Here is a 13,744-nt window from a genome sequence, read left to right on the forward strand (position 1 = left end):
GTTGTTAAATTTCCTCTTTAGGGCTCCGCCCAGGCTGGAGTGCAATGGCACCATCTCAGCTCACTGCAACCTCCATCTCCCACATTCAAGCGATTCTCCTGCCTCAGCCTCCCAAATGGCGGAGATTATAGTCACGCGCCACCATGCCCAGCTAATTTTTATATTTTTAGAAGAGATGGGTTTTCACCATGTAGGCCAGGCTAGTCTCAGACTCCTGAACTCAAGTGATCCGCCTGCCTCAGCCTCCCAAAGTGCTGGGATTACAGGCGTGAGCCACCATGCCCGGTAGAACCTTGATCTTTTAAATGTGAATTTTGGATATTTCTATTACCTGTAAGGAGAGAGGTGGGGAAGATGAAGGTAGAAGGGAATACTGAATAAATAACTCCTGTGTACTAGCTCTCAATACATGAGATGTTTGATAACAGATATACAAAACAAGTCATGTTAATAGATGAGAAATTAAAGCTCAGAAAGGTTAAATAATTTCACTAAGGTCACCATGTACTATTACACCCGAATTCACAGTTGAAATTAACTAGACAAATCCATTTTCATTCTGGACATGGTGATGTATGCCTGTAGTCCCAACTATTTGGGGGGCTGAGGTGAGAGGATTGCTTGTGCCTGGGAATTCATGTACAGCCTGGGCAACATAGCGAGAAACTGTTTCTAAAAATAAATAGGCTGGGTGCAGTGGCTCACGCCTGTAATCCCAGCACTTTGGGAAGTGGAGGCAGGTGGATCACTTGAGGTCAGGAGTTCAAGACCAGCCTGGCAAACATGGCGAAACCCCGTCTCTACTAAAAAAACAAAAAATTAGCTGGGTGTGGTGGTGCATGCCTGCAGTCCCAGTTACTTGGGAGGCTGGGGCAGAAGAATAGCTTGAACCCAGGAAGCAGAGGTTGTGGTGAGCTGAGATCATGTCACTGCACTCCAGCTTGGGCAACAGAGTGAGACTCCATCTTAAAAATAAATAACTTTGGGAGGCCGAGGTGGGAGGATCACGAGGTCAGGAGATTGAGACCATCCTGGATAATAACATGGTGAAATCCCATCTCTACTAAAAATACAAAAAGTTAGCCAGGCATGGTGGCACGCACGTGTAGTCCCAGCTACTCGGAAGGCTGAGGCGGGAAAATCGTTTGAACCTGGGAGGCGGAGGTTACAGTGAGCTGAGATTGTGCCACTGCACTCCAGCCTGGGCGAGAGAGACTCCATCTCAAAAAATAAATTAAAAAAGTTAACAAATAATCAATTTTCTTCCCTCTACACCAGAGGTCAGCAAACTTATTCTGTTAAAGGCCAAACAGTAAATAGTTTAGGCCTCATAAGCCATATGGTATTGGCTGCAACTATTCAGTTTTACTGTTGTATCATTAAAGCAGCCACTGAAAAGTATAAACAAACGACCATGACTGTGTTCCCGTAAAACTTTAAGGACATTGATATTTGAATGTCATATAATTTTCACATGTAACAACACTATTATTACTTGGATCTTTTCCCCAACTATATAAAAATATAAAACCCATTGCTAATGCATGGGTCTTGCAAAAACAGCCTGGAGTTGACCTATGGGCCGTGGTTTGCTGACCCCTATCATACACTGTAACACCTCCTTGGAAGTACACCTCTCTAATGCCTTTGTTCCAAACAATACCGGGTTAGGAAAGACATGGAAAAAGGAACATGAGACACATTATTTTTTGTGCTCTATAGGTGATTGAGGGGTTGCTGCTACATAGCTCCCTCGATTTGTGCCGTAGCAGCATGTAGTTAAGATCCTTATTCTAACACTGAATGTCTCTTCTGTGGCTTATCCTAACCTTAAAATTGTAAGTTCATTTAAGTAAGGGTTTTTTCTTTTCTTTTCTTTTCTTTTTTAAAGGCAGGGTGTCACTCTGTCACCCAGGCTGGAGTGCAGTGGTACAACCACGGCGCATTGCAGCCTCGACCTCCCAGGCTCAAGAGATCCTCCCACCCCAACCTCCCAAGTAGCTGGGACTACAAGTGTGCACCACTATGCCTAGCTCATCTTTTTTTCTTTTTTCTTTTTTTTTTGCGGGGGGACGGAGTCTCGCTCTGTTGCCCAGGTTGGAGTGTAGTGGCCAGATCTCAGCTCACTGCAAGCTCCACCTCCCGGGTTTACGCCATTCTCCTGCCTCAGCCTCCCGAGTAGCTGGGACTACAGGCGCCTGCCACCTCACCTGGCTAGTTTTTTGTATTTTTTTTTTAGTAGAGACGGGGTTTCACCGTGTTAGCCAGGATGGTCTCGATCTCCTGACCTCGTGATCCACCTGTCTCGGCCTCCCAAAGTGCTGGGATTACAGGCTTGAGTCACGGCGTCCAGCCTTTTTTTTTTTTTTTTTTTAAAGATGTTGGGGTGGGGGGGGTCTCGCTATGTTGCCCTGGCTGGTCTTGAACTCCTGGACTAAAGCAATCTGCCTGCCTCAGCCTCCCAGAGTGTTGGGATTACAGGTGTGAGCCACTGTGCCCGGCCTGAATTATCTTATTGTAAAATTTCCTTTAATGCTTAATAGTTGATGTTTAGTAAGTGCTAACTAAATATTCACTGATAAACATTAATCAGATGCTGCCAAATATTGTCTTTATTCACAGATGATAGTCAATGGGCACAACATATAAGCAGTTACAATGAAATGAGAAGCAATATAGCAGCCGGGCTATATGCATGATTTAACGACAAAATTATCACTTTTAATTTGGTATAAGGGACAATTTAAAAAGCATTTCTTGGCCCTATACATTTCTGTTCCAGTAGTATAGTGTTTGTATGTGAATACTAAGTTTGACATTCCTTTCTCCCATAGAACCACTTTGGTGATTTGGATGGTGGCCACTACACTGCTTTCTGCAAAAATTCATTCACCCAGGCCTGGTATAGCTTTGATGACACACGAGTCAGTGAGATTCCAGATACTTCGGTTCAAAATGCTACGGCATATCTCCTGTTCTATAGCTGCCAGCCCTTTTCCATACCAATACAAAAGCATTAAGAGCCAGAAAAATGGTGTTTCCTGAACACTGCAAAACAAGCAATCAGCATCTGGTGGTGGAATTTTGCTTGGTCATTAAACTCGTAGAACTTACTTGCATTATTAACATTTTTATGCCTTGTGGGCATGTTATACAACCTTTTATCTTAAGATAAGTCTGTCATCCAGAAGATGGGTCCTGGTTCACTTAAAAAGGCAGTGTGAATATAATACAGTGCTAATGGATGGACGCCTTCAAAACACTGCAGATTATATAGTGAGTTCAGGTTTCAAAATTCGGCGTTTATCAGAAAATACCTCTTTTTTTTTTTTTTTTTTTTTTTTTGAGGCGGAGTCTTGCTCTGTGGCCCGGACTGGAGTGCAGTGGCCAGATCTCAGCTCACTGCAAACTCCGCCTCCCGGGTTTACGCCATTCTCCTGCCTCAGCCTCCCGAGTAGCTGGGACTACAGGCGCCCACCAACTCGCCCGGCTAGTTTTTGTATTTTTAGTAGAGAGGGGGTTTCACTGTGTTAGCCAGGATGGTCTTGATCTCCTGACCTCGTGATCCGCCCGTCTCGGCCTCCCAAAGTGCTGGGATTACAGGCTTGAGCCACCGCGCCCGGCCCAGAAAATATCTCTTAATTATATATATATTCAACAAATTATTTTCCAAAGATACTCATGAAGCTAAACAAAAATAATTTTTTTCAAATGGCTCTGTGAGTTTAAGAATATGATTTGAATATATCTGATACAATAATTTAGCCAAGAAGTGGTCTCTTAGACTAACTGAAAAACATGAAAAGTTGTCAGCTTCACAATTTGAACCCGATCCTTTCATCTTCTGAGAGCCTGCTAATGGTGGTATCTATCTTTCTGAAGCACTTTTAGAATCTTATTTTTGTATGGAGTGTTTTACTGACTACATAGGTAGCAACTGAGTCCCTCGGTTAAATAAGTTATAAGCTCCTTTAACCCTCTTAATACATCACTCTGTAAAGATGTCATTTACAATGCAGTTCACTTTGCAATCATGCCTGACTCCCAGCATTTTTACTTTAATATTTATAATGAATATTCTCAATATATGAGAATACTAGTCTTGAAAGAATGATTCTGGGTGTTGTTATAGAGCACGTGTGTATATAAAATCTATGGTTTTACTGTCCCATATTTGGTAATACAATATTAAAGACAGAACACCCACAGGGTTGTAAATTATTTTTCTCATTAAGATTTTAATGTAGCTGTAAATGAAATTTTCATTTTAAAAAAATTAAAGTTTCCATTTTATTTTTTTAGAATAAAGATTTAGTGCACAAATACAGCCCAAAGCCAACAGAAAAATCGCTTTGCCCTGTCATTTCCCTAAGAAAGCACTGAAGTTACTCAAAATAGGCTGAAAGAAAAAAAGCAATCCTCTGAGTTCTAGGTTTCACAAAAGGACGTGTTAAACTATGTACATCGATCTGATGTGCAAGTATGCAATAAATATGTACACATACATTCCTATCTGCTTTACATCATTCTAGAGTATTCATAGTATATCAAGATGGGATTTAGAAATGTGAAAAGGCCGTAACAGTGAAAAGGAAAAAGATACAATGGTTTTTAGACCAGTAGAATAATAATGCTTAGCTAGTTAATTATTTTAACTTTGGAGCAGACTAAAAAAGTTGTTTTGAAATAAATGGTACCTGTAAGTGATGCTTACTGCAATACTTGTTAAATGTTATTTGTCAGCACTGACCGGAATTACATACTGCTAGTAACACAGCTCCCACTGTCCTAGAATTCCTCTAATCGGTCAGCTATAGCTACCATTATCTTGATAAGCATTTCAAGAGTTGTGTTGCTGAGCCTTTTAAAAGATAACTAGTTTATAACCTATGTCTCCTTATGTGGCTACATCAGTTACTCGTGGTCCCAGTGAAGTATAAAAGAGGATATAAGCTGCTGAAGATTTCACAGAAGAAACGGAGATATCAGAAACTTCATGATCATCAAACTTAAACCACCGTTGTCTTGCTGCATTTTTACAATAGGCTGTGTAGTGGCCTCCATCCAGTCCGCCGTAGTGATTCTGTGCCAAACAAGATAGAAAAATCAATTCAATTTAAATTGTTTAAAATATGCCAATAGTTGCAAAGCTTTATGTTATTCTTATTCTTCCATGAGGTAGGAACCACTTGAAACTTTTTTTTTTTTGAACTTGCTTTGAAACAAAAAGTCTTCAGTTCAAAGAGATACTTACTGAAACAGAAAACAAATTATATTTCTTCAAATTGTTCTTTGGACCAATAACATACTGTGACAAGTCAAGGTTTTCTAACGGGAAGTCCACAGATGTCTGTAATTTTTGTTTCCACCTGCCATCGTAGGAAAAACTGCAGAACAAAACATTACAATTACACTGACAGAGGAAGATACCGGGATGAATCCTCATTCATTAACATCCAGATTTTTAGCCACGACCATAAAATCCATTTCAAATACAAAGACTTGGAATTTTAGTAGTAGAGGAACCTGTTAAAGACATCTGGCTTCATTTCCATTTTACAAACAAGAAAACAGGCACAAGGATATTTAATGATGTGCCTAAGGTCAAACAGCAAGAATGGTAGAGGTAGGACTATACTCTGGTCCAGTTACAACTGCTACATGAGTCTTCTACGAAGGTAAGACCTACATGTTTATAATGCTGATCACCACGAAAGAAAGAATGAGAGCTGCTCTTGAGTCAAGCTTGTACTTCAGAGGAAACTACAGCCAGGAATTGACAGTAGGGAGACTACTGACTAAAATAATGCCATTCAATCCATTATTCTGGCATATTCTGCTCCTTTAAACATTAAAACAATGATATTTTAGTTGGTGTAATATGGTTATTTCAGAATTTTCTAACTTTTCAACATTAAAAATTTTAACAAACGTGTAATCACTTACAGCATGTTTATACTTCCACAATCCTCAAATAGGACAATGGAAAAAACTAGCTTTTGTTAGAAAAATTTACACAAGAGAAATCTGAACATGTAAATGTTGAAATTAACATAAGGAACTAAGAATCTCAATACAAGATAACACATTTTTAACAGAAATGCTTTTTTTGACAAAAATTACAGCTCTCAATAAAGTGCAACTTCCTTTGTTTTTCAAAAAAACTCAAAGTTCTCGAGTTACATGGATTATGTGAAGACCAAAGAATCAGCAAAAGATCTGGTTTGTGTTTTAGAACTCTTGTCATTATTCCTTCTATTATAGGACTAGATCTGTTCCATCAATTGGAAAAATCTGGACAAAATTATCTCTGCACTTAATGGCATCATTAACATATTTTATTGTTAAAATACTTTAAAAATTATAAATTTCATTTAACATAACTAAGTCTGTTACGCTTTAGTCTGCTGTTTGAATGTTACATTTCATGTGCTAATTTGCGTTTGAATTATACTGTAACTGTAACATTTTTATACATTTTCACTTGATGCTTTGTAATTTAAAATTATATCTGAAATGCAATAATTTATTTTATAGAAACTGAGTCATAGGGAATTACATGACATGGTGGTATTGTCATTTTGCTCTGGTACTGACAACACTGAGGTGAACTAACAGTCTCATTTCTGCTTTATTTCCCTAGATCTACTGTAACCAGATAATTGTCCTTTGTTATGTACCCATGGCAGGCAGTACAAGAAGTATAAACACACAGGACTTAAAATTCCTTCATTTAATTTCACTGAACAGGAAGAAAAACTTTCCCCTTTACCGTTTCAGATGCACTAAAAGTACAGGTGGTAACTTCCAGATTTCTATCTTTTTTAGAGAATCCCGTCGAGCTCTGCAATGACTGCAGTAAAATCTGTTGTTATCTGTGAGTTTTTCTTCTTTGGAAAATAATCTAAGGCAATCCTGGCAGAAAAAAACAAGTAGCAGATACTCGTTAATTCGTTTCTTCAATACTGTAAGAGAGCACCTATTTAGTTAGTCATTCTGCAGGCACCAGTGATTCAACACCAATCTACACAAAAGAGTTCCTGCCTTCCCAAAGCTTGTGATCTAGTGAGGAGCACAGACAAGTGAACAATGACAGCACAGTGTGTGGTGAGTGCTACCTACAGTGTGTTGTGATAGGACCCAGGAAAGTCCCTAACCTGGTCCATCAGGGAAAACCTGTTGGAAGAAATGACATTCTGGAGGTACTTTAAAACTAAAGGTATCAACAAGCTTTTAGATAAGAAACATTGTTGATACATGGAAAACAGGAATTTATTTGATATCCCCATGTAAAGCAAATGCTTATGAAAAGTATGCCTAAGTTAGTCAACAGACAACTCTCCAAATTAACTTTTAAAACTTTTTAAAAACATTAACAATCCTGAAAGAATATTTAATAAAGGTATCTTTAAAAAAGAAATTTCTAATTCTTTCTAATCTACATAGGCCTAATTATAAAACAGAATTTATATTGAGTTTTGCCAATAATTTTTTTTTTTTTTTTAAGACAGAGTCTCGCTGTGTTGCCCAGGCTGGAGTGCAGTGGTGCGATCTTGGCTCACTGCAAGCTCCACCTCCCAGGTTCATGCCATTCTCCTGCCTCAGCCTCTCAAGTAGCTGGGACTACAGGCGCCCACCAACACGCCTAATTTTTTGTATTTTTTTTTTTTTTTTGAGGCAGAGTCTCGCTCTGTCGCCCGGACTGGAGTGCAGTGGCCGGATCTCAGCTCACTGCAAGCTCCGCCTCCCGGGTTTACGCCATTCTCCTGCCTCAGCCTCCCGAGTAGCTGGGACTACAGGCGCCCGCCACCTCACCCGGCTAGTTTTTTTTGTATTTTTAGTAGAGACGGGGTTTCACTGTGTTAGCCAGGATGGTCTCGATCTCTTGACCTCGTGATCCGCCCGTCTCGGCCTCCCAAAGTGCTGGGATTACAGGCTTGAGCCACCGCGCCCAGCCAATTTTTTGTATTTTTAGTAGAGACGGGGTTTCACCATGTTAGCCAGGATGATCTTGATCTCCTGACCTCGTGATCCGCCCGCCTTGGCCTCCCAAAGTGCTGGGATTACAGGCGTGAGCAACTGCGCCTGGCCGAGTTTTACTGATAAAATGTTTATAAGGGTAAAGACCAGAAATAAATTGAATAATATACATCTCTATATCCATAAAAACAGCCTTTTTATCCAATACATCATTTTCTATCTTAAACTTACCTGTAATGTACATTTACTTGTGGATGCTAGCGGCAGAGACAAATACATGAAGGCCTCAAATGTCCTAGACTTTTTGTGACAGGTGAGGCACTGTACTGTAGATTTGAATTGACCCTGAAAAAGTGCAACAATAATAGACTCATTGAGCTGCTTGTGTTTCTGCCAGGCATGTTCTGCAGCTTTAAAGTCATCAAGATGTTCATTATTTTCTTCTTTATATCTCTTCCGATTATCAGCCTGGAAATAAGATTATTTAAGCGCTATATTAATATCTCAAAGACAACATTTAAATACAAACACTTTGCAGATTTAGAAACACCTGTAGTTCTCATAAAGGAGTTCTGATCTCATTGAGTGTGGCAAAAAATAATTCTAGCCAAGAATACCGAAAAAACCCACTTTATCAGAAGAATGTGACTTGTTGAAATTTCCCAAACTTTTATTTAAAAAGCTGAAAAGGGCCAGATGTGGTGGTTCACGCCTATAATCCCAGCATTCTGGGAGGCCAAGGCAGGAGGACTGCTCGGGGCCAGGAGTTTGAGACCAGCTTGTGCAACACAGTGTGACCCCCATCTCTACTAAAAAAAGAAAAAGCTAAAAAGTTTAGTTTTGAGAAAAGATATCTCATATATAGCTGGGAACTAGGGCTACAACTGGACGGATATAATTTTGTTGCCCTAGCCTCATTTTTTCTATATATATACACACACACACACATATTTTTGTGTAGGTATATATATATATATCTGTTCAGTGGTTAAGAATGGTGACCCCAAAAGTATGTGAGATAAAAAGTGCTAAAAAGAAGTTGTAGTACAGAAATGGAGGGTGGTCATTGATGTATACATACATGCCTTTATAACTAGTAACATGACTCATTTGGTTACATGGATTTTTTTTTTGAGAAAGAGTCTCACTCTGTCACCCAGGCTGGAGTGCAGTGGTCACTGCAATCTCGGCTCACTGCAACTTCCACCTCCCAGGTTCAAGCGATTCTCCTGACTCAGCCTCCTGAATAGAACACAGGCGCATGCCACCATGCCCAGCCAATTTTTGTATTTTTAGTAGAAATGAGGTTTTGCCATGTTGGCCAGGCTGGTCTCAAACTCCTGACCTCAGGTGATCCACCAGCCTTGGCCTCCCAAAGTGCTGGGATTACAGGCATGAGCCACTGTGCCCAGTCGAGTAATTCTTTTTTTTTTTTCTTTTGAGGCGGAGTCTCGCTCTGTCGCCCGGACTGGAGTGCAGTGGCTGGATCTCAGCTCACTGCAAGCTCTGCCTCCCAGGTTTACGCCATTCTCCTGCCTCAGCCTCCCGAGTAGCTGGGACTACAGGCGCCCGCCACCTCGCCCGGCTACAGCCGAGTAATTCTTATTTTAGAAGGATGTATAAGAATAAAGGCATGTTCCACTTTCAGCAAGGGACTAGGAAAAAGAAAAGAGTAAGGATACGGACAATAACATATACATATTATGTATGTGAAATTATATGAATATACAGTAAAAATGCTGAAACTGTCATCTTTTATAAGATTGTTTATGATTTTACTTTCACATACATGTGGGTCACAAACTCCACACACATTTGCAAATTTCTCAGCAATACTGCTAACTAGTAAATGCCAGCTATACATGCTTCAAACACTGCACTTACCAGTGTTTCATAATTCTCTCCCACAGCCACTGTTTGAGTGAACAAGCGCTGGGCTATCACCAACTAGAATTTTAAATTGCTATTAAATAATAAAAATACAGCACTACTGAGCAACCCTAAAGAGTCTCTGCAACTTAGAAAAATCAAATTTCTTACTTTATTTAGATCTTCATGGAGACCATCCATTAGGAACAGAAGCAATTCTTGTGAATCTTGCTGACTGTATCCTGCAAACTGGTCATTGATCTTCCCAATGGTGATTTTAAAGTCTTTTGGACTGATATATCTATACTGTCCTGTCCACAGGGCTTTCATGATTATACCAAATTCTTCTGCCACTTCACCTTTATGCCCCAACAAATTTGACCTGTGCAAATAAAAGTTACAAAAGACAATAGGAAGTTTAAAAGTTCAGCAAGGTACAGTGGATTCTTGATGTCAACATGAAATTATTCACATACTGTAGCCCTATACCAAAATGCTTGCTTATTCACAGGTTTACCACCAGATTCACTTCAAAGATTCCAAAATTCAGGTGTTGCCAATCTGACAGGATGAAGAGATGGGGCCTTTACAGAGGTGCTAAGGCCATGAGGGCTCCCCTCCCAGGAGAACAGGATTAGGTGCCGTTATTAAGGAGCTTGACAGGAGGAGGTTGTCCTCTTGCGCTTTCACCTTCTACCATGTGAGGATGCAGCAAAAAAGCTCACCAGATGCCGGCACCTAGATGACGGCCTTCCCAGTCAAGAACTAAGAGAAAATAAATTTCTGTACTTTACAAATTACCTAGTCTCAGGTATTTTGTTATAGCAGCAGAAAACTACGGACTAAGACAGTAAATATAGTTAGATCATCCTTTTAGCATTCTAATACTTTAGCATTATAAAGCATTATTTAGGATTACAATGCAAAAAGTATGACATTTATTTACCTGTTAATATCATCCTGATAACAGTTTCGGTTGAAATAATCAGCCAAATGTGGAGCATTACATAGGCACTGCAATATTGAGTTCATATAACAAGTATTTCCTAAGTTACGAAGTCCAGTAAGAGCTGGTCCAGAACCTCCAAAAACAGGATTGAGGTTCCGAATCTGAGAAGCAGAAAGCCTTGAGATCTCAGCTTTAGGATAACATGTTGGCCTGAGGAAGAAAAAAAGGATACAAGATGTCTTAAAATGCTGAGTATATGAAATTAGGGTTCTATACTAAAAATGGTGGCCAACTGTAGCACCTGTACCACAGGCATCTTGTAAACAGTTGATATGTTAACTCATAAGATGCTGGGCCTTCCAAGACATTTGATATTTAGGTTAACATTAGTCATATGACTAAGGTCTCCCCATGAAGCACATACCTTTAACCTCTGAATGTGGATCATGGTTCTTAGAGACACCATGAGATAGATTATCTCGCTTCTCATGAACTAGGAGCTCTAGTAGAGAAGGCTCTTTTAAACTCCTTTAAATGATCCTTGGAAGTTTGGCATTATCAAATGTTTGAACTCACCCAGAATGCCAAACAAGGAAAAATTAAAAAAAAAAAAAAAAAAAAAAACCGTGGCCAGGTGTGGTGGCTCATGCTTGTAATCCCAGCACTTTGAGGGGCCGAGGTAAGCGGATCACCTGAGGTTGGGCATTCGAGACCACCCTGACCAACATGGAGAAACCCCATCTCTGCTAAAAATACAAAATTAGCCGGGTGTTGTGGCACATGCCTGTAATCCCAGCTACTCGGAAGCCTGAGGCAGGAGAATGGCTTGAACCTGGGAGGCGGAGCTTGCGGTGAGCTGGAGATAGTGCCATCGCACTCCAGCCTGGGCAACAAGAGTGAAACTCTCTCTCAAAAAATAAATAAATAAAAAAAATACCGTGGAGTAGATATCAAGGGAAGCAGAGGTTATTTGGATACTATTACTTAAATTTTAGAGTGTTGACTATCCACGGACAGCTAGTCAAAAAATACAGTTCCAGCTGGGCGTGACGGCTCACATCTATAATCCCACCACTTTTGGGAGGCCGAGGAGGGCAGATCACCTGAGGTCAGGAGTTTGAGACCAGCCTGGCCAACATGGTGAAACCCTGTCTCTACTAAAAATACAAAAAGTAGCTGGGCATGGTGGTGGATGCCTGTAGTCCCAGCTACTCAGGAGGCTGAGGTTGCAGTGAACTGAGATCATGCCACTGTACTTTAGCCTGGGTGACAGGGTGAGATTCCATCTCAAAAAAAAAAAAAAAAAAAATTCCTTAGTTGCACTAAACATGTTTCAAAGTAGCCACAAACCATAGTGGACAGTACAGACACAGAACATTTCTATCACCACAGAAAGATCTGCTGGACAGTGCTGGGGCAGAGAATGCCCTCTAGACCTCTGTAATATGGTGTTTTTTATTTATATGTGGAACTACTAGAACTGCTGAAGCATAAGGAAAATCTTAACTGATAGGTCTTTTTCTTTTTTAATCAATCCTTAATGTTCTTCCACCCCTAAAAGTAATACTGAGGACAGATTAAACTATATTTCAATCAGCTCTTCTTTACATGCACTCAGGTGCATGTACTCATGTGTGCTTTTTCTGTTCAATATACATAAATACATGAACAGCAAATGATAGTCCTTAAAACACTATCAAATTAACACACTTTACTAAGAATGATGACTCAAGAAGAAATTAAATCTCACTAGTTATTATAATGAACCCTAAAATCTATAACAAGATTAATAGAATTTTTAAAAGCTCCTTCAAATACCTAGCAGGGTAAGTTCTCAGGAGGAAAAAATTTCAACTTTCTTAGGATGTGTTACTAAGGAGGCTTAAAAGACAGCCTAATTAAAATTCCTTCGCAAATACAAATGTATAATAAATGGGGGAAAAAACCCATTTATTTATACTTCCACCTATTTCCCCCCTCCTCCCAAGAAAGTAAAGATTAGAAGTGGTACACAGACTTTAAAATCATCTCCTCATAGCCCTATCAGTCATAAGCTAAGAGGATTCCAAAAGGGACAAAGCCAGAAGTATAGCTAAATAAAACACTATTTTGGGAAACTTAACCTACTGGTCACTATTTGTAAACAGAATAGCAAAAATACAATGAAGGAAAAAGGAACAGAATAAGGATTAGAGGCTGATATACTAAAGTGCTTGTTATTTTAATACTGTAGGAAAACTTCACTCACATTATTGGCTAAGGGAAAAAAAAGTTTGGAACTTGAGTGCTACAACAAGGCAAGCTCAATAAACCTGAAAATTATGGTCCTCAAAGGGAGATTCAGGGACCACAGGAGGTCTATGAAAAATGTGAAGGTACTCTGGCATGAGGCTGTAAAACATAACAATGATTTTATATCTACATTAACGCTTAAAATAATCCTCTCTGGTATGATATTAACTGAGCACTTGGGAGAAAAACCAACAACATTTTCTCTATTCATTTGTTTTATTCTGTGGTAAATAATAATGGCTGGTATAGCCATCCACAGAAATTTCCAACTCCCTGACACTAACATGCTGATAGATTCAGAGTAGAAATTTTGAAATACAGCACATTATTTTAGTTCTAGGAGTTAAGATACACATACTTGTTTTCCCGATTAACCGTTGGAGTTACTGTTGGCTTCCTCTTCTCTTCCTCCTGAATAGCCTGGGTTATATCTGGGGAGGAGTAGGAGCGCTTCAGTTTGGAAGGTTCCCTATCCCGCTCAGCAGGAATCTGTGGCTTGGCTTTATGAGTTGGAGGGGTGGAAGGAGGTGCAGATGAAGGAGCCATTTCCGGTGGGTACATATGAACAGTGTTGGTGGGCGAATGATAATAACGAAAGGTTCCAGTGATTGGGTCAAGAAACTTAGATGGAAAAGAAAAAACAGAAACAGGTCA

At 39.7% G+C, this 13,744-nt stretch overlaps 2 protein-coding genes across 7 annotated transcripts in view; one reads left to right on the plus strand and one right to left on the minus strand.

Annotated features, from left to right (window-relative positions):
* USP50 (ubiquitin specific peptidase 50) overlaps positions 1-3,113 on the plus strand; it is a 54,394-nt gene extending 51,281 nt beyond the window's left edge. Inside the window, 1 exon segment of the mRNA XM_033190134.1 lies at positions 2,835-3,113. Coding sequence (XP_033046025.1) covers positions 2,835-3,020 — 186 coding nt within the window. The 3' untranslated portion in view covers positions 3,021-3,113.
* Positions 3,114-4,214: 1,101 nt separating this feature from the next.
* Positions 4,215-13,744, minus strand: part of USP8 (ubiquitin specific peptidase 8) — a 77,955-nt gene continuing 68,425 nt past the window's right edge. For 2 of the 6 annotated variants that reach the window (XM_033190132.1, XM_033190130.1), the window contains exons 13-19: positions 13,449-13,711; positions 10,796-11,008; positions 10,021-10,231; positions 8,212-8,448; positions 6,773-6,915; positions 5,255-5,387; positions 4,215-5,083 (exon numbers count right to left, since the gene is read on the minus strand). In XM_033190132.1, the coding sequence (XP_033046023.1) occupies positions 4,898-5,083; positions 5,255-5,387; positions 6,773-6,915; positions 8,212-8,448; positions 10,021-10,231; positions 10,796-11,008; positions 13,449-13,711 (1,386 nt within the window). In that variant the 3' untranslated portion in view covers positions 4,215-4,897. The remainder of the gene's footprint in view (positions 5,084-5,254; positions 5,388-6,772; positions 6,916-8,211; positions 8,449-10,020; positions 10,232-10,795; positions 11,009-13,448; positions 13,712-13,744) is intronic. The other 4 variants (XM_033190127.1, XM_033190128.1, XM_033190131.1 and 1 more) reach the window with 3 other exon arrangements.

Source organism: Trachypithecus francoisi, unplaced genomic scaffold (genome assembly GCF_009764315.1).
Source record: "Trachypithecus francoisi isolate TF-2019V2 unplaced genomic scaffold, Tfra_2.0 Lachesis_group3, whole genome shotgun sequence".
Classification (NCBI taxonomy): domain Eukaryota; kingdom Metazoa; phylum Chordata; class Mammalia; order Primates; family Cercopithecidae; genus Trachypithecus; species Trachypithecus francoisi.